At 41.8% G+C, this 19,081-nt stretch overlaps 1 protein-coding gene across 3 annotated transcripts in view; it reads left to right on the top strand.

Annotated features, from left to right (window-relative positions):
- ADGRV1 (adhesion G protein-coupled receptor V1) overlaps nt 1–19,081 on the top strand; it is a 588,171-nt gene that overhangs the window by 116,672 nt on the left and 452,418 nt on the right. For 2 of the 3 annotated variants that reach the window (XM_056538334.1, XM_056538351.1), the window contains 7 exons: nt 4,890–5,113; nt 8,900–8,932; nt 9,496–9,622; nt 12,848–13,033; nt 15,053–15,233; nt 17,642–17,805; nt 18,203–18,326. In XM_056538334.1, the coding sequence (XP_056394309.1) occupies nt 4,890–5,113; nt 8,900–8,932; nt 9,496–9,622; nt 12,848–13,033; nt 15,053–15,233; nt 17,642–17,805; nt 18,203–18,326 (1,039 nt within the window). The remainder of the gene's footprint in view (nt 1–4,889; nt 5,114–8,899; nt 8,933–9,495; nt 9,623–12,847; nt 13,034–15,052; nt 15,234–17,641; nt 17,806–18,202; nt 18,327–19,081) is intronic. The other variant, XM_056538342.1, reaches the window with a different exon arrangement.

The following is a 19,081-nucleotide window of genomic DNA, read 5'->3' as shown; positions in this document are numbered from 1 at the left end:
CTGAAGGGGCTCTGAGACTTGTCTGGGCAGTGTAGGCTGAGGACACAGTGGAGGATGAGGAGGCGGAGTCGCACAATTTCACAGGACCAATGGCCTGAGAGCATGGAGGAGGAAGCGGCGTGACCTGTCCAAGTTGGGGTTGTGGCTGTGCAGGAACCACATTCACCCAGTGGGCCGTAAAGGACATGTATTGTCCCTGACCATAGTTACAGCTCCAGACGTCGGCACTGCCATGCACTTTGGTATACACCAACAGGCTCAAGGACTTACCCACCTTCTCTTCCACAAAATTGTGCAGGGCTGGTACTGCCTTCTTCGCAAAGAATTGACGGCTTGGCACTCTCCACCTCGGCTTGACACATGCCATCAGTTTTCTGAAAGTTGCAGAGTCCACCACTTGAAAAGGGAGGGACTGCAGCACCAGCAACTTGGAAAGGAGCACATTCAGCTTCTGCGCTGTTGTATGAGTGGCGCATACTGTTGTCTCTTGGACATGGATTCGCCAATGAATTGTTGGCGGAATGACTGACTAAAAGTAGGAGGAGCAGGAGCATCTTAAGCGACGGAAGGAGGATATGACACACAGCACCCTTGGCTGAGGTGGTGGAGCCTTGGCTGCCTGAAAGAGGGAGCGGCATGCCACTTGGTGATGCAGCAGGCCGGACCACTAAATGGGAGCCACGATTTTCCCAGGCCACTTTATGGTGCACAGCATATGTTGACGCAGGGCCGTGGTGCCAACTTTGAGACCTTTACCACGCTTCACCTTCTGCCAACACATCTTGCATGTGGCTATGTTAATCTCTTCCGGATGCTTGATGAAAAACTGAAACACTGCCGAGTAGCTGATTTTCCCACCAACAGTCCGCACTAATTGCCTGCTACTGCCGTTGTCTCCAGGAACCCCTGTTTCAATACCTCCTGGGAAGGTAGGCTGCCGGAAAGCAGGTGGTCTCCCCGGGCACGTTTGGCTCCAGAATTTCCACTTCTGCCACCATGCTGTCTGCCAACCATGCTATTACCTTGCTGGCTCAGCTGCTGCCTCACGGGCAACCAGCAACCCTCTTCTCCTGATGATGATGAAGCCCCTTCTTCACCAGGCTCCCAATTGTGATCGGCTTCATCATCATCAACAAGTGTCTGCACGTCACTGATGTCCTCCTCAGGTTCCTCAACAGTGTTTACTTCAGGACCCTGAACGCTGGCAACACCGCCTCCCACTTCACTCTCCTCATCACTACTTGCCCGTCTAGTGGAGGAAGCGGCGGATGTCTCCTCCGATTCTTGGCTGGGCAGTAGCTACTGACTGTCCTCTATTAGATTGTCCTCACTGAATAGTGGAGCTGAACCCACAGCATGAGATACTTCTTTAGGGGAGGGAACAGCATAGGACAGAGGCAATGGGAGGACTGGGACTGCTCCCGGGTAAGGCAAACTGAGGGTTGTGTCTGAGGAACCCACTGACTGTTGACTGGGGATATCAGATGTCACTTGTGATGAAGTGGATGACCGTGTTAACCAATCAATGATGGCAGATAAGTTGCTGGTCGAGACATGACCGCTAGCTGATACCAGGAGCTCAGTCCTCTCGCTGCGACTCCTGCTGCCACTCGCCCCTAGTCTGCTGCGACCTCTGCCTGATGAATTTAGGCCTCTGCCACTCCTCTGTGCACGTCCTGGCACTTCTCTGCATGACATACTTAGTGGGTATATGAGGGGAGTCGAATGCGCTTCACCAGCCGTTGATTAATTTTGCCTAAACTTTCACAGTATTTAGGCCCTTGACAGATTAACAGGTACAAAATAGTACACTATTTAGATGTAGGTATGTGGTATGCTTTTATGAGGGCAGAAAAATGCGCTACAGTACGCTTAAAAAGAGTACAACACCAGCTAGTGAGTTATTTTACCTGTCCTTTCACAGTATATAGGCCCTTGACAGATTAACAGGTACAAAATAGTACACTACTTACATGTAGGTATGTGGTATGCACTTATGTGGGCACACAAACGTGCTACTGTACGCTTAAAGAAGTAGTGGAGTAAAACACCAGCCGGTGATTACTTTTGCCTGGACTTTCACAGTATCTAGGCCCTTGACAGATTAACAGGTACAAAATAATACAATATTTAGATGTAGGTATGTGGTATGCACTTATGAGGGCAGAAAAATGCTCTACAGTACGCTGAAAAAACACCAGCAGTACACAACAGTGCTGCAGCACACGTTCGTTGTGTACTAAACCCAAAATTGCACTCTCTCACAGACTATTAGGAATAGACTGCTGGGTGTGTATTATACCATCTACAGACTAGTATAACCAGCAGACCATTTGTTGTGGAACAAAGAGGGCAGAAAAATGTGCTACAGTACGCTTAAAAACGTATTAGAGTATTTGAGTACAACACTAGCCGGTGAGTACTTTTGGCTGTCCTCTCATTGGAGTAAAACACCAGATGGTGATTACTTTTGCATGGCCTTTCACAGTATCTAGATTATAAAGTACAAAAATAGTACACTACTTAGATGAGGGCAGAAAAATGCTCTACGGTACGCTTAAAACATTTATTTTTGCACAACACCAGCAGTACACAACATTGCTGCAGCACACTGTTGCTGTGTGTATTAAACCCAAAATTTTACTTTCTCAAAGACTATTAGGAATGAACTGCTCGGTATTATACCGTCTGCAGACTAGTACAACCAGCAGACCATTTGTTGTGGAACAAAAACACAGAGTTGCGCTGAAAAATGATTCCACCATCCTCTGCTGTTTCTCAAGCTGAGCCAGCTTGTTCAAATGTATGTGGCAACCCACAGCGCTCTGCCCCTCTCTGTAATACATTGCTGTAGAAAGTGACTGGGGGGTTAATATGGCTGCAGTAAAAAAATATTTTAGCAAAAAGTTGCACACATTTTGTGCAACATAGACATTTCTGCAACTTTTCTTCACCAAGAAAAGTTGCAGAACCCCCCCCCCCCCCCCATGACTTTTCACTGGATCGTTGTGTCACAGAATATAAATGCCAAACATTGTTAATTCATGTGAGCTATACAATGAATTAAAGTACAAATGGTTGTGGGTGGCTCACATGATAAAATACAATGTATACCGAGATCACTGTGTTGCACGATACCCTTTGTGCCAAAAAAAAATGGAGAATTTACACGACTGGATACAGCCCTCTAAGTATGCATATACTACTAAATGTACTACTAAAAGAAAAAGAAAAACAAATAAATAACTGATATGGATAGTTTTTCTTAAAATATTTATAAGACTATTAATTGAAAGTCACGTCTATAGCAGGGCCCTTGCCACAGCTGAGATACATACATATGAATTAGCAATAAATAATGAGAGTGAAAAGATGATAAAAATCAGTATTAAGTCCAATGAAAGACCGCCTGCATAAAAATGTATATATGGTCATTCGTTGGATACAGTTTATGATGTAATCAGATAGGTAAGTTTATATAAACATATGAGACAGTTGGTGCGCTGCACCACTCACCACCCGACAGCCGGCAAATAGAGCAAGGACCCCGCAGCTTTAAGAGGAGATATGTGATCTGGGTACAGCCATGTGAAGAGCCATTCTTCCTAATGCTTGCAAACGGGCATGGATTGTCCGGCCCAAAATGTTAGTCTGCGGCTCCGGAGAGAACCGCTTGTCGCGATCTGATTTTGCTGCAGGATGGCATGGACGTGCGTCCGGCCGTGATTGAAGTGGCTGTAGTTGGTAGCAGTGGTTGGTGGTCTGTACAGCGGGGAGTGGTGGTGTCCATGTGTTGAGGATTGCGTGCGTGGTACAGTGGTACCTAAGTAGTGAAGTTCCAGCAGTTACGAGTGAAAAATAAATAAAAATTTGTTAGTGAAAATATCTGAAAGTTCATATGCAGGTGGTCTAATAGTATTGGGGTATACAGCAATGCCAAATGCGTTTCGGGGAGTCTCCTTCCTCCTCAGTAGCAGTGCATAGTCTATACACCGCTACTGATAAAGGGGAACCCCCGAAACGCGTTTTACATTGCTGTATACCCCAATATAGGATGCCACCACTCCCCGTGGCACCCACCACCAACCACTGCTACCAACTACAGCCACTTCCATCACGGCTAGACACATGTCCGTTCCATCCTGCAGCAAGATCAGATCGTGACAAGCAGTACTCTCCGGAACCGCAGACTAACATTTCGGGCAGATGCATGTCTGTGCCAGTCTGCAAGCATTAGGAAGAACGGCTCTTCACATCGCTGTACCACTACCCATATCGCATATCTCCTCTGAAAGCTGCGAGGACCTCGCTCTATTTGCGGGGTTGGTGCGGTTGGTGAGTGGTGCAGCGCACTAACTGTCTCATATGTTTATATATGCTTCACATTACATTATAGACTGTATCCTACGAGTGACTATATATACATTTTTATGCAGGCGGTCTTTCATTGGACTTAAAACTGATTTTTACTCTATCATTTATTGCTAATTCATATGTATGTATCTCGTCTGTGGCAAGGGCCCTTCTATAGACGTGACTTTCAATTAATAGTTTAATAAATATTTTAAGAAAAACTAGCTATATCAGTTATTTATTTATTTCTATTTTAGTAGTACATTTAGCAGTATATGCATGCTTAGAGGGCTGTATCCAGTCATGTAACTTCTCCTATACAATGAATTAAATGAATACAAAAACATTTATTGTGGGACAACTCCTTTAATAAATGTCCCACAGTGTATCTCTTTTGCTCATTGTGTTTCTTTAGGTTTGGGGCCCCTTATACCCTTTTATATTTTTACAATTTTTACACATCTGTTATGACCTTATAGTAGAAAATTATTTCCAGTCTACGTTCCCATTTTGAGCTTAATTTATTCTATTTTTAGGTGTCAGTTGCACTACAACGTGATGGGACAGGCAATGATGCGGTTGTATACTGGAGCATGAAACCCTATGGCTTAAATAAGAATTCTATCACTCTTGACGATCTAAGTCCCTTCAATGGATCTGTGACTTTTTTATCTGGACAAAGTAACACAGAAATAAATATCACCATTAAAGCAGATGATGTACCTGAAGTCAATGAAACTGTGATCATATCATTGGACAGGTATGAAGCTTTAGGTATCAATTATAACTACTTGCGCATTTATGAAGAAAACAAAAACAACAGCACAGGACTAGATCACCATGCAAGTGACCAACCAGATAGCCAATCCAGAATTCCAAATACTACAAAGTCCAGGTCACAGCAAAAAAGTGAAAGACTCCAGGTAAGTGCAAAAAGCTGTAGTATATATTGGTTCCCCAATGAGAAACATTTTAGCTAGTGTCATACCTTTATCAATTGGCTTCATCCATCCGAAATCTTGCGCATTAACGAACCAGTAAATACTGCAGCTTTTTGCACTAATCTGAAGTCTTTCACTTTGATGCTGTGACCTGGACTTTGTCGTACTTCTGCATTTAGTATCTTCTAGGTACAGTATTGTGAACACTTTGCATTCTGATCAAGTCTCTTAAACTATACCTGTATGTGGATTTACTTCATATAGGCTCCGTTTTTCAAACCAGTTGTTAATGTCTGTGCAATTTAGCAGCTAAAGTTGCGGTTTTCTAACAAACCTGTGCAGGCATTAGCAGTCAGGTATGAAACTGCACTGATTTGTGTTACAATCACATTCAGGTCAGGCTTTAGACCACATTGCCGCTGTAGCTTTAACCTCAGGCTGGTGTCACACATCGAGTTTTTTGGTAGAACACTGCAGTTTTTATGGCAGGTTGTCATTAGGATTTTTAAACTAAAGCAAGAATTGGATTAAAAATAAATTTGTAGAAAAAAAGAAGGACTTATTCTTCTACTTCCTGCTGGATCCACTTCAGGTTTTGGCTAAAAAAAAAAAAATCATCAACATTTTCAGTGGCAATTCCCCCCCCCCCCCAAAAAAAATAAATAAAATAAATCAGACATCAGACTTAGAGGTGTGTTCGCTAATGGAGTCATTTTGTGTTAGTGAAATCTTTAAAAAAAACACTCCTTAGATTACTCTATAATAATAGCCTATGCTGTACTATATAAGAAGAAAAAATACTGGAGTGCTTCTTTGACCCCTTAAGGTCGCAGGGTTTTTAAATTTTTGCATTTTCATTCTTTCTCGTCACCTTCTAAAAATCATAACGCTTTCAATTTTGAACCTAAAATTCCATATTATGGCTTATTTTTGCACCACCAATTTTTCTTTCTACTACTATTTTGCAGTATTTTTATAGTTTGCACATTTCCGCACATGGCAATACCACATGTGTTTATTTTAATTTACACAGTTTTTTTTAAATGGAAAAAGGGGGTTGATTCTTACTTTAATTAGGGAAGGGGTTAATTCATCACCAGTAACTTTTTTTTCAACTTTTTTTTTTGCTATGTTATAGTCCCCTCTAGTGGCTATAACATGCAGTACATTGATTCCTAACACTGATAATCTGCATAGAACTACATGCGGATGATCAGTGTTATCAGGGCTTGACTCCTCCTGCCTAGATCTCAGGCATGGAGAAGTCAATTGCCGATCAGACATGCCGGATCCTATCTGATCGGGACATCGATTTCACCGCGATGGTCCCGATCAGCCCGACTGAACTACCGGGATGCAATTTTTTCAACTTTAGACGCAGCAATAAAGTTTGATTGTCGCGTCTAAAGGGTTAATAGCACGTGGCACAACGATCGGTGCCGCGCGCTATTAGCCCAGGGTCCCGGCATTCATTAGCTGCCGGGACTGACCCGCTTATACCGGCATGACCCCGCGTTATAGACCAGGACTGGGCGCAGTTCACCCTGCGTCCTTAAGAGGTTAAGCCAGACAACAACTGTATTATCTCTTTGCATCTACCCAGATATATAGTCCCTTCTATTGGCAGATACATGTATTATTGAAGTGGGCTATCATACAATTTTGTACATTTGTGAACAAACCAACAACTGATGAAACTTATGTATTTTATTTCATTTTTGCATTTTTCTGATAGATAGCTCTAAATTCTGTACAGACCATTTACCTCAGACCAGGGCAACATTAGCATAGAGTTAAAGGGGTATTCTGGCCAAATACATCTTATCCCCTATCCTAGGACCCCCCGCAATCTCCGTGCAACATCCGCATTCTATGCAGGGCTGCTTTTTCAGCCTTTGAAACTTCTGTGTTTCCGGGACTGGAGACATTACATGACATCACGCCATGCCCCCTCGTGATGTCACACCATGCCACGCCCCCTCCATTCATTTCTATGTGATAGGGGGCGTAATGGCCTTCATGCCCCCTCCCATAGACATGAATGGAGGGGGCGTGTTTTGATGTCACAAGGGGCATGGTGTGACGTCACATCTCCAGTCCCAGAAACACAGAAGTTTCCAAGACTGAACAAGCAGCCCTGCATAGAATGCAGGTTCTGAACGGAGATCACAAGGGGATCCCAGCGAGGGATCCCCACGATCAGACATCTTATCCCCTATTCAAGGATGTATTTGGCCGGAATACCTATTTAAATGTGGATAGTCAATTTGTGCTTGCCTTAAAGGGGTACTCCACTGCCCCAACGTTCGAAACATTTTGTCCGAATGCTGGGTGCGGGCTGTGGGGGTTGTGACATCACGAGGGGGCGTGGCTGTTACGTCACGACCCCCGCAGCCCGCACCAGGTGTTCGGAACAAAATGTTCTGAATGCTGGGGCAGTGGAGTACCCCTTTAATTGTGTTTCAATGTTTTACAGTCTTACATGTAATAGGTAACTGAGACTTTATATACATACTGATGCAGGAATCAGTAAAAAAAAGTGGTTGTTTTATCTCTATTAAGGCATATGAATAGAGAGCTGCTAGTGAGGGGGTCTTACACTTTGGACGACCAGCATGAATTTCCTGGTTGCACATTCATTTGAAAAGGGGCTATATAACTTTCCCCATTCAATAAAGTTGCCACTACAGAGAATATAATTGTCTATCCACAACATTAGGTGATTGTGGGGGCAACTTCATTCCAAGAAGGGGTTAAAACTGTAATATACTGTTTACATTGTGTTACCAGTGTCCATTTCCCATTCGCTTAAGGAATGCACCCATGATTTATAGTAAATGTACTCACAGATCCTTGTTACCTGATGACGGCCAAAATAGAGTCATTTAGACCTCCATTTGCTGTATGAGCACAGTTTAGTAAGGTATTTTATATAGCAAAATACAATAATAAAATTTATATTGTGAATTATTTTATTCAATTTTTTTTTTTAACATGGACATTCGTGCTAGGTATAGGTGGGTGTATAGCTTGGATGGACCCTATGAGACAGAGCGTGAACATTATGAATACAGTGCATTTTGGCCTTTTTATTTGAAGCTGTAGCATATTGTTACTCACTGTTGCTGAAAACTGCAATGAAGCAACAGTAGTTTAGTCCATTTAGTCTAATGTATTTATATTGCTATTCCCTCAGAGGATATTTACATTGAAGTAACTGCTGTATAAATATTATTCAAAGGTAAACAATATTAAGTAAAAACAAACACTTCACTTTCCTTACAGATAAAGCCAAACTGAATTTGTTCAGCGGCCATGGTTTGTAGCTTGGCAGCAGTCCTGTGGAGGGGGGACTGGCAAGGGATGTAAGGGGTTCTGACATGCTGTTTGGTCATAGGGTCGTCTCTCATTAGACAGAGCTGACAATTCTCTTTCGAGGCTTTGTAAACAGGGCAGCACCCAACAAATAGAACCCCTAAAGTCAGCAACATTATGTGTGCTCAAGGAATAAAAGTGCCTTTTTCTTCTTCTCCTGTCTTATTGAGGTTTTGGCAGTGTTCTTTCATTCCCTTCTCTTCCTCCCTGATCCCTTCCTGTTTTGCCAGGGTAGAGACAGAGAGATTTGTGGTTTACTTTGGGTAAGTGCTATATGTGTGTGACCTGCGTGAATAATGCATTTTATAAATCTGTAATCTCATTCTCGGTCCAGGACTCCACTCAACTACTTGTAATATAACATTTGACACAACATTCAGCCCTGTGCATGGTTATCATTGTTGTGATGTAATGTGTGGATATGCAGTGGTGCTTTCTGTAAAAACATGATTGTCTAGAAACATGACTTTTATGTTTGTTTTGCTTTTACTATAGTGAACAGATACAAATAACACGGTACTTGCAGATTTGCAGCCCTTCACTGTGGTATGGACTGTAGATTGATTTCCCCTCTTTCTGGCATGAAATCTGCAGTAAATCAGCCCATGTGTACGCACCCTAAATATAACCTTCTTCTTGTGAACAATAAGGTAGCCTTATTTTCAAGGACTGACAACTCCATTATACATTCTGAGGTTTTGGGTCACAACTTCAAGTCACCATATTATTTTTCTTGTCTGTATTTGGTTGTCTCGCTGGTTTGATGTGCAGTTTATGCTCAAATGTATACATGCAACTAATTCTGGTTTTGTTCTGAACACTGAAGGGTCAGTGTGGAAAACCAAGTCCTCAAGTCTGGATTTACCAGCTGTGAACTTACTATACTGGAAAATGATGACCCTGGAGGTGTGTTTGAGTTCTCACCATCATACAGAGGACCTTATCGTGTTAAAGTAAGAATGTTTTTATATCTATCTTTTCTTTTATGTATGTAACACAAAATTTGATGAATGACAGGTAGGCTAGGTTTCCACGCAGGTTTTTTTCTGGCAGTTTTTGGAAAACTGCCGCTGCAATTTTTGAGCAAAAGGCACATGTGGATGCAGCAGGAAGGAGAAGTGTAAGTCCTTCCTTTATATGTCCTATTCCCTCTGAATACTCTTCTGGCTTTGGCTCAAAAACTGCAGCTGCAGTATTCCAAAAGAAAAATAAATAAACACCTATGTGGAAACCTAGCCTTAGGGTTCAGTACTAGGTCCACTTCTATTCAATATGTTTATTAATGACCTTGTAGATAGATTAAAAAGTACAATTTCAATATTTGAAGATGTCAATTAACCCCTTAAGGACCGGGGTTTTTTCCGTTTTTGCATTTTCTTTTTTCCTCCTTACATTTAAAAAATCATAACTTTTATTTTTGCATCTAAAAATCCATATGATGGCTTAGTTTTTGCGCCACCAATTCTACTTTGTAATGACGTCAGTCATTTTACCCAAAAATCTACCGCGAAACGGAAAAAAATAAAACAACATTTTGTAACTTTTGGTGGCTTCCGTTTCTACACAGTAAATATTTTGTTAAAAATGACACCTTCTCTTTATTCTGTAGGTCCATACGATAAATGATACCCTACTTATGTAGGTTTGATTTTGTCGTACCTCTGGAAAAAAACATAACTACATGCAGGAAAATTATACGTTTAAAATTGTCATCTTCTGACCCCTATAACTTTTTTCTTTTTCCGCGTATGGGGCGGTATGAGGACTCATTTTTTGCGCCGTGATATGAAGTTTTTAGTGGTACCACTGCATTGATAGGACTTATTGATAATTTTTTCATGATATAAAAAGTGACCAAAAATACACTATTTTGGACTTTGGAATTTTTTTTGCGCGTACGCCATTGACCGTGCGGTTTAATTAACAATGTATTTTTAGAATTCAGACATTTCCACATGTGTCGATACCACATATGTTTATTTTTATTTACACTGTTGTTTTTTTTAAATGGGAAAAGGGGGTGATTCAAACTTTTATTAGGGAAGGGGTTAAATGATCTTTATTCACTTTTTTTTCCCGCTTTTTGTTTGCAATGTTATAGCTCCCATAGGGACCTATAACACTGTACACACTGATCTTTTATATTGATCAGTGGTTTCTAATAGGAAACCTTTGATCAATGATTCTGCCGCTTGACTGCTCATTCCTGGATCTCAGGCACTGAGCAGTCATTCGGCAATCGAACACCAGTATGCAAGGTAAGGGACCCTTCTGCTGTGTCTCAGCTGTTTGGGATGCCGCGATTTCGCCGCGGCGATCCCAAACAGTCCCCTGAGCTAACCGGCAAGGATTTACTTTCACTTTAGACACGGCGTTCAACTTTGAATGCCGCGCCTAAAGGGTTAATAGCGCGCGGCACCGCGATCAGTGCCGTGCGCTATTAGCCACGGTCCCGGCTGTTGTTAGAGGCTGGGCCTGACCCGCTATGACGCGGGGCCACGCCGTGGCCCCCCGTTATAGAACGGGAGCGGACTCATGACGTACCGGTACGTCATGGGTCCTTAAGGGGTTAAAGGGGTACTCCGCTGCTCATCATTTGGAACAAACTGTTCCGAACACTGGAGCCGGCGCTGGGAGCTTGTGACATCATAGTCCCGTCCCCTCATGATGCCATTCCCCCACCCCGTTAATGCAAGTCTATATGAGGGGGCGTGACAGCGGCCACGCCCCCTCCCACAGACTTGCATTAGGGGGTGGGGCGTGACATCATGAGGGGGCGGGGCTATAACGTTATGAGCTCTCGGTGCCGGCTCCAGCGTTCCGAACAGTTTGTTCCAAACACTGAGCAGTGTAGTACCCCTTTAACAGTATAATCAAAGCAAACATCCTCTGTAGCCGAGCATTGCTCGAGTTTAATGGGTTGAAGTTTTTTGAGTTGTACTTTGATTTCGTATAAGGCAGCCATAGTTTTTTTTAAATCTAAATTAATACCATATACTGGTTATAATATCTCTATACTTTGACATGACTGTGTAAATATACCCTTAGGGTACCTTCACACTTACAGGATCGGCAGCATATTTTGTGCAGCTGATTTTGCTACCCATTAACTTTAATGAGTAGCAAAATCAGCTGCGGAAAATATGCAGTAAAAATATGAATCAGATCCTGTACATGTGAATATACTCTTAGACATATTATCCCACTACTATGAGTTCACTAGGCATTCCATCCCACTACTATGAGTTCACTAGGCATATTATCCCACTACTATGAGTTCACTAGGCATTCCATTCCACTACTATGAGTTCACTAGGCATTCCATCCCACTACTATGAGTTCACTAGGCATTCCATCCCACTACTATGAGTTCACTAGGCATTCTATCCCACTACTATGAGTTCACTAGGCATTCCATCCCACTACTATGAGTTCACTAGGCATTCCATCCCACTACTATGAGTTCACTAGGCATTCCATCCCACTACTATGAGTTCACTAGGCATTCCATCCCACTACTATGAGTTCACTAGGCATTCCATCCCACTACTATGAGTTCACTAGGCATTCCATCCCACTACTATGAGTTCACTAGGCATTCCATCCCACTACTATGAGTTCACTAGGCATTCCATCCCACTACTATGACTTCACTAGGCATATTATCCAAGTACTATGACTTTACCAGGCACCTGATTAGTCTAATGTTACACTAGTGTGTTCTCTATGAGGGGACATCATTGTGCATTGTTCCTGTACAATGATATCACTTTGGGCTTTCTCTTGGATGTTAAGGATGACATACGGCACAAAGTCCCTTAGCTTTTAACATTCTGAGCTTACTGAGGAAAGTTGTCATTGTGGAGTGGGGCACCATTTCAGGTTTAAGCATGGTTACTTGTTACACTGATAATCATTGTGTAATTTTAGTGCTAAGTGCAATACAAACCTCTCCAAGGGTATTTGCTGAATCTAAATATACATACACCACTGCTGGGCAGTTGCACCAGAACATCACGGAACTATTACTGTATATAGCAGAGAAGTAATCATAATAATACCATTCATCCTCAGTGCTCATGTCTGATGGGCAGTCATTTTCTGCATTGTACTTTGATTCTGTACTAGATACTTTTCTGCCTTTAAACATTAAACATTGATTTTTTTCTTTTCCCTAGGAAGGAGATTCTGTTGAACTCAGAATTGCTCGTTCCAAGGGCCTTCTTGTTAAACAGTTTCTGCATTATACCATAGAACCAAAGGACAGTAATGAATTCTATGGAAACACTGGAATCCTGGAGTTTAACACTGGTGAAAAGGAGATTGTAATTACATTGTTAACAAGGATGGATGGGATACCCGAGGTATTAGACTTTTCCACTCACTGGCTGCACTTCTTTCCTAAACGCTTTGTGCAGAGGTTAACTTTGTCCACAACTAACACTTACAGTGCTCAAGGAAAGGTTGTATACACTGCCATATGCTACAAAGGGAGCAATACATGATTAAGTAGTTATTAAGAACCTGTGAACCACTATTCAGATCACAGAGGATTGATAATGGTGTGAAAATCCCCTGACACCTATTTAGCATAAAGAACCAATCATTTGCCAATTACACCAGCTTGCTATGCACAGAGCCGGGACCGCGGCTCTAGGCTCTTTTGTTATTGGCTTCTGGTGGAACATGTGAGATGCATGTGAATTTCAGCCTCAGTGTATTTGTTGTTAAGGACAAAGCTGTGTGGAAAGGAACTATTTGAAAATGCGTATAACACTATAAGCATCCTTCTCAGCGGCAGTCATATGTAGTACATCTATAGGGCAATTGAATGTTGTATTCCATAAATACAAATGGGGCAGTACAGGATTTAAGTCCTTAAAGGGGTACTCTGCCGGAAAACATCTTATCCCCTATCCAAAGCGTATTGGCCCTTTAAACCAGAGGCCTGGCGCGAGCGTGGGCCCTAGAATGCGGGGTCACGCGCGCCGGGACTGAGAAAACGGAAGACCAGGAAGGGGAGTGACGGGCTGGAACTCACATTTGGGCACGTCCCGCAATGTGAATCCCAGCCCCGCCGGCAGCAGGGACATGAGAGGAGAGCGCTTGCGGCCAGCGTGTCTGGCCGGAGCGCTGACATTACATCTACTCACCTTCAGCGCTCACCCAATGCCTCTGGTATCCTGCTTTCAGCCTCCAGTGCAAACCTTTTCCTGGTTCCTGTGGTTGATTAGTCACACTGCAGCTCAGCAAATCACTAACTGCAGCACTGTCCCACCTCAGATAGTGATTGACTAAGCAGCAATGTGGCATATTGATTACAGTTCAATACAAATAGCAATAAGGAATAATGGGGGGGGGGGGGGGCACTCACGTACAGGTGATCAGGTGCTTGGCTTCTTTATTCGTTACAGTGCAAAGACATCAGCATCAGTGATCACTCTGTCCAGCACCCCACGGGATGCATGATCACCTGTACGTGAGTGTCCCCCATTATTTCTTCATTGCTATATAAATACAGCATGTCAATTTCATTCAATACAGTAATTAATCAGGTTTCCATGCTAACCATATGAACACCTGCAGTGGGACTCTGCATACTCCACCATTGGGGGATGATTTATCAAAACCTGTGCAGAGAAAAAAATTACTAAAAATAAAAGACGCAATCTAATTGGTTGCTATGGGCAACTGCAGAGTGCAGATTTTGGGGTTCCTCACTAAGGTGTAATTTTTGTTTAGCTTTGTATCTTTGTACTAGTAATGTCTATATGGATGTTGGGGAGATTTATAAAGAAAAAACTGTGAAGAGGAAGAGGAGCAGTTGCCCATGGCAACATATCAGATTGCTTCTTTCATTTTTCATAGGCCTCTTTAAAAATGAAAGAAGTAATTTGATCGGATTCTATGGGCACCTCTCTTCCCCTACACAGGTTTTGATTAATCTCCCCCATTGTGACTACATAGAGATCAACATATGCATTTTAAACATAGGCTGCAAAGCAGGCATCTTCCTGTTCAGTGATAGTTCACATGATACGCACTCAATAGGGAAAATTCATTCAGTTATGTTGAAAATGTAAAGATGATTTGGGTTTGGGTGTTCAGACCCCCATTAATTGCTAAAACAAGCTGGGAAAAGTACTTGGCTGAGCACTTCTCTCCCCTGCTTGCGGCAGCAGATGGAGTCTATAGTGAGTCTATGGAGCAGTGTTTTGCAGCGAGACCGAGAGAGAGAAGCTCTAGTGAATGGTGGGGGTCTGAACACCTATGCTTCTATTACACATCAAAAGTTTTATCAAATGACAGTGACACATTAATATTAAATGTTAAATTGTTGCAGTAATACATCATGACTTCACGTTGTTCTGTTCTGTTTACAGTTGGATGAGATGTGCTCGGTGGTGTTGAGCAGTCATGGAGAGTTCCCCACCACGTTGGGGAAGGCCATAAGAGTTAATATAACTATTTTAAAAAATGATGACCCACATGGAGTTATTGAAATAATCTCTCCAGGAATTGTGAAAAACATAAATGAAAGCAAAGGGACTGACATTCACTATGGTAAGCATAAGGCAGTATGATTACATTTTTGCAAGGGTTACACATATTTATCAATAAGACTTAAAGTAACACAGTGCATGAGATTATTTAGCATGGTACTCACTAACCTATTGGGTACAACACAAGGAGACTATAATGCGATGGTCATGGTGAGCATTTTATCTTTTAGCTTTTATGTTCAACCAACTGGCATCAAGTTTGCTTTAATGTGCATGCTCAAACTATGTAGTCAGCACTCCAACAAAATGATCATTTCACATGAAAACATGTCAATACAATAGAGAAGAATTCCATCACTAGGTAAGTATGCTTGCAAACTATATTAGAAAACGTGTTTCAGCCTAAAAGCCCTTAGCCATGATCCTGATGGATCATGACTAAGGGCTTATAGCCTTAAACTCTTTGGGGGAGATATATCAAAACCTGTCCAGAGGAAAAGTTGCTGAGTTGCCCATAGCAACCAGTCAGATTGCTTCTTTCATTTTTCAGAGGCCTTTTAAAAAATGAAAGAAGCAATCTGATTGGTTGCTATGGGCAACTCAGCAACTTTTCCTCTGGACAGGTTTTGATAAATCTTCCCCTTTGATAGTTTCTCTTTTTATCACTTTATGTCTTTTCTGTACACCAGTACCTGTATGGTGTTTAAATAGATTTCTAATAAAGTTTGCAAGAATACTGCCAGGTGCTTCTCTATTTTACTTTGACGTTGGAGTCTTCACTTTCCATGCCCAATGGACAGGTTTGCTGATTATCTTTCTAAACTTGTGAATACACCTATTATGGGAGTATACATATCTTATGGGAGTCATATACATATGACACTGGGCAGAATAGTAATTTTTCTAAATCACTCCTGCTCCATAGCACCCATCACCAGTGTGAGACCCAATGTAGTGTGATTCTATGACGCTGGGTGTTGAACTGTAGGTGGGTGCTATGTAGACAAAACAGTAATGCAGGCAAGGAGCAGGGATAATTGGTGCTTGGAAAGCTGATCCGGTGTCAGATTTAAATATCAAAATGATTTTGTGCAGCACTGTAGTCATATAAAAAAACATTGAAGAAAGCTTTGGGGGTTTACTTGAAATTCTATAGCATTGAAGTCATTGCTTGTGTTTTTTCAACCTTATGGTACCAAACCAGGAATATATATACCAAATATCACTTGTGTTTAATTCTTTTTGTAATCAATTTCATCTTTGTTATTAAAGGGGTACTCTGCCCCTAGACATTTTATTTCCTATCTAGTGTCACGGCCATGCCCCCTCATTGCAAGTCTATGGGAGGGGGCATGACGGCCGTCACGCCCCCTCCCTTAGACTTGCATAGAGGGAGCATGGCCATGACGTCACGAGAGGGGCATGGCCGCGACGTCACTAGCCTCCTGCGCTGCACCCGATGCTCTAAACGAACGCTGGGTGCAGCAGGGAGACCCCCGCGATCTCCCTGATGCACCCAGCATTTGTTTAGAGCATCGGGTGCAGCGCCGGAGGCTCGTGACGTCGCGGCTATGCCCCTCTCGTGACGTCATGGCCATGCTCCCTCTATGCAAGTCTAAGGGAGGGGGCGTGACGGCGTCACGCCCCCTCCCATAGACTTGCATTGAGGGGGCATGGCCATGACGTCACGAGTGGGGCATGGCCGTGACGTTGTGAGCCTCTTCCCCACATCGTCAGCCATCCAACACAGAGTGAAGTTCGCTACATGCAATAGATGTATGGGGTGCCGCAGCCAAGACTCCCGTGATCAGACATCTAGGGGCGGAGTACCCCTTTAAGATTATTCAATGTTGTTTGTATTATTCTTAATGGAGGTAAATAGTTTTGTGTCAAAAAAGAACCAAAGTATTTTAGGAGTGATGCCTTCATTGACTAATAAAATAAAATACATATTAACAAGCTTTAAAAGTACAAAGACTTCTTCCTCAGGCAAGGTTAGGTTAGACAATAAAAGTTTCATTCCTACGTTGGTCCTTTTTGAGCAAAAAAGTATTTTCCACCGCATGAACTTTTCTGGCCAACACCGTACATGTTCATACATCAGAATTTCCATGTGGAATTTGTCACTGGAATTCTGCATGGAGATTCCGGAGCAGCAAAGTCCCATTGAATTCAACGGGATTCTGCTGCTCTGTGCACACGGCAGAATTTTGACTTCCATGTCCGCAGAAAGATTGAACCTGTTCATTCTTTCTGCCAACTCTGCACTGAATGCATAGCTGTCTATGAGACAGCACTTTCCTGAGCGGTCTTAGCGACGGCATGTTATGCAAGCACTGGCAGTTTTCTGAATGTCCACACAGTGATTTTCCGTGCGGACATTCCGACATGTGAACATAGCCTTATTCTTTGTGAAATGTTTTACTTTCCTAAATAAATGATTGTGGATAAGAGTCTGTTTGTTTCTAGCTGCATTTGAAGTAGTAAGGCGGCAAGGTAGCTTTGGCAGCATTAATGTGACCTGGACTGTTAGCCCAAGTTCAACCCTTGATGTTTACCCAGAACATGGTATACTTGAGTTTAAAGACGGGGAAACTATGAAGACAATAACCATTTCATCTATTCCAGATGAGGTAAAAAACATATTTTCTCTGTACTGACAGATTTGTAGAGATAACGTTCTAATGTTTTGTAAGCTCAGGAAGATCATAGTTGTCATAAATGAAGAATACTACACTTTATATCTTCTGTCACTATAAAGAATATTTGATAACACATATGGATCTAGGGTGGCAGCACATCTAAACACTGTAGTTACTCATAACAAATGTGATGCTAGTTATGTAAGTTATGTGGGTCATACGGAACAAGTTGTTTAGTCTACATAAACAGTTTTGTACTTTGAGCATTAATTCTTTTTGGCCAATAGCTCATATAGATATACACTTGTGAGGCCTAAACAATTTTTTCACAGGATATATTCTAAATATGCTAATATTTTATTGTAAACTTTTATTGAAAATTTTTTAGATTCCAGAGGAGAAGGAAGTATTCACTATATCTATTTTCAATCCCACGGGTGGTGCCAAGATGGGAAATGTTACCACAGCCACACTGGAAATAGATAGAAATGATGATGCTGTTTTCTTTGCAGGTAGTATATTGAACTAAATAGTTTGTACTATATAGATCCTAGGCAACTGGAAGGTCAATACCAATTTAAAGGAGCAGAAAAAATCATCAATTTACCAGTGGCTTAGTGAGACCAAAAATTTTAAAACTTAACTTTTATTAAATATAGTTAATATCTATCTATCTATCTCATATCTATACACACACACATATAATATATGTTTGAGTTGCTTATACTTACATATAGGAATTTTGTGTCATGGACCTCCTGACAACTGAGTGATGTGGCCATAAATGATGCAGTGAGGCTTCTTGAAGATGAAGTTAAAATGTTCCCAGAGCTGCACCTATAAAAAATGTAGTTGTAGAGCTGCACATAAAAGCTGGTTATAATACCACGATTTTCCACAATGAGGTACTTGGGGGAAAAAAACGACAGCAACAGAAACAAAATCTTAGCAAATAAGACATTACACCAGACAAGCAACATCAAATTGTTACATACTTTCTTACTTACAATTCTTAGTATTCTTTAAGCAAAACCAGATGTGGAACCAGACGAAAAGATATAATGGGAGATTTGCACCTTTTTCTGTGTTTTTTCTACTTCTGGTTTCAATTTAAAATAAAGAGCAAATAAATCCTCACCAAAATACTACATTTCAACATAGCCTAAAATCATTGTCCTAAAGCCAATAATACAGGTACATGTCTGGGTCAGTTTAATGTTGACAGCACCAAGCTCATGTGACTTTAATGAACTGAATTTAAGATTCT

The sequence above is a fragment of the Hyla sarda genome, chromosome 1 (assembly GCF_029499605.1).
Source record: "Hyla sarda isolate aHylSar1 chromosome 1, aHylSar1.hap1, whole genome shotgun sequence".
NCBI classification, from domain to species: Eukaryota; Metazoa; Chordata; class Amphibia; order Anura; family Hylidae; genus Hyla; species Hyla sarda.
The sequence above is the reverse complement of the archived record's forward strand: the minus strand, read 5'-3'. Positions and strand labels throughout refer to the sequence as shown.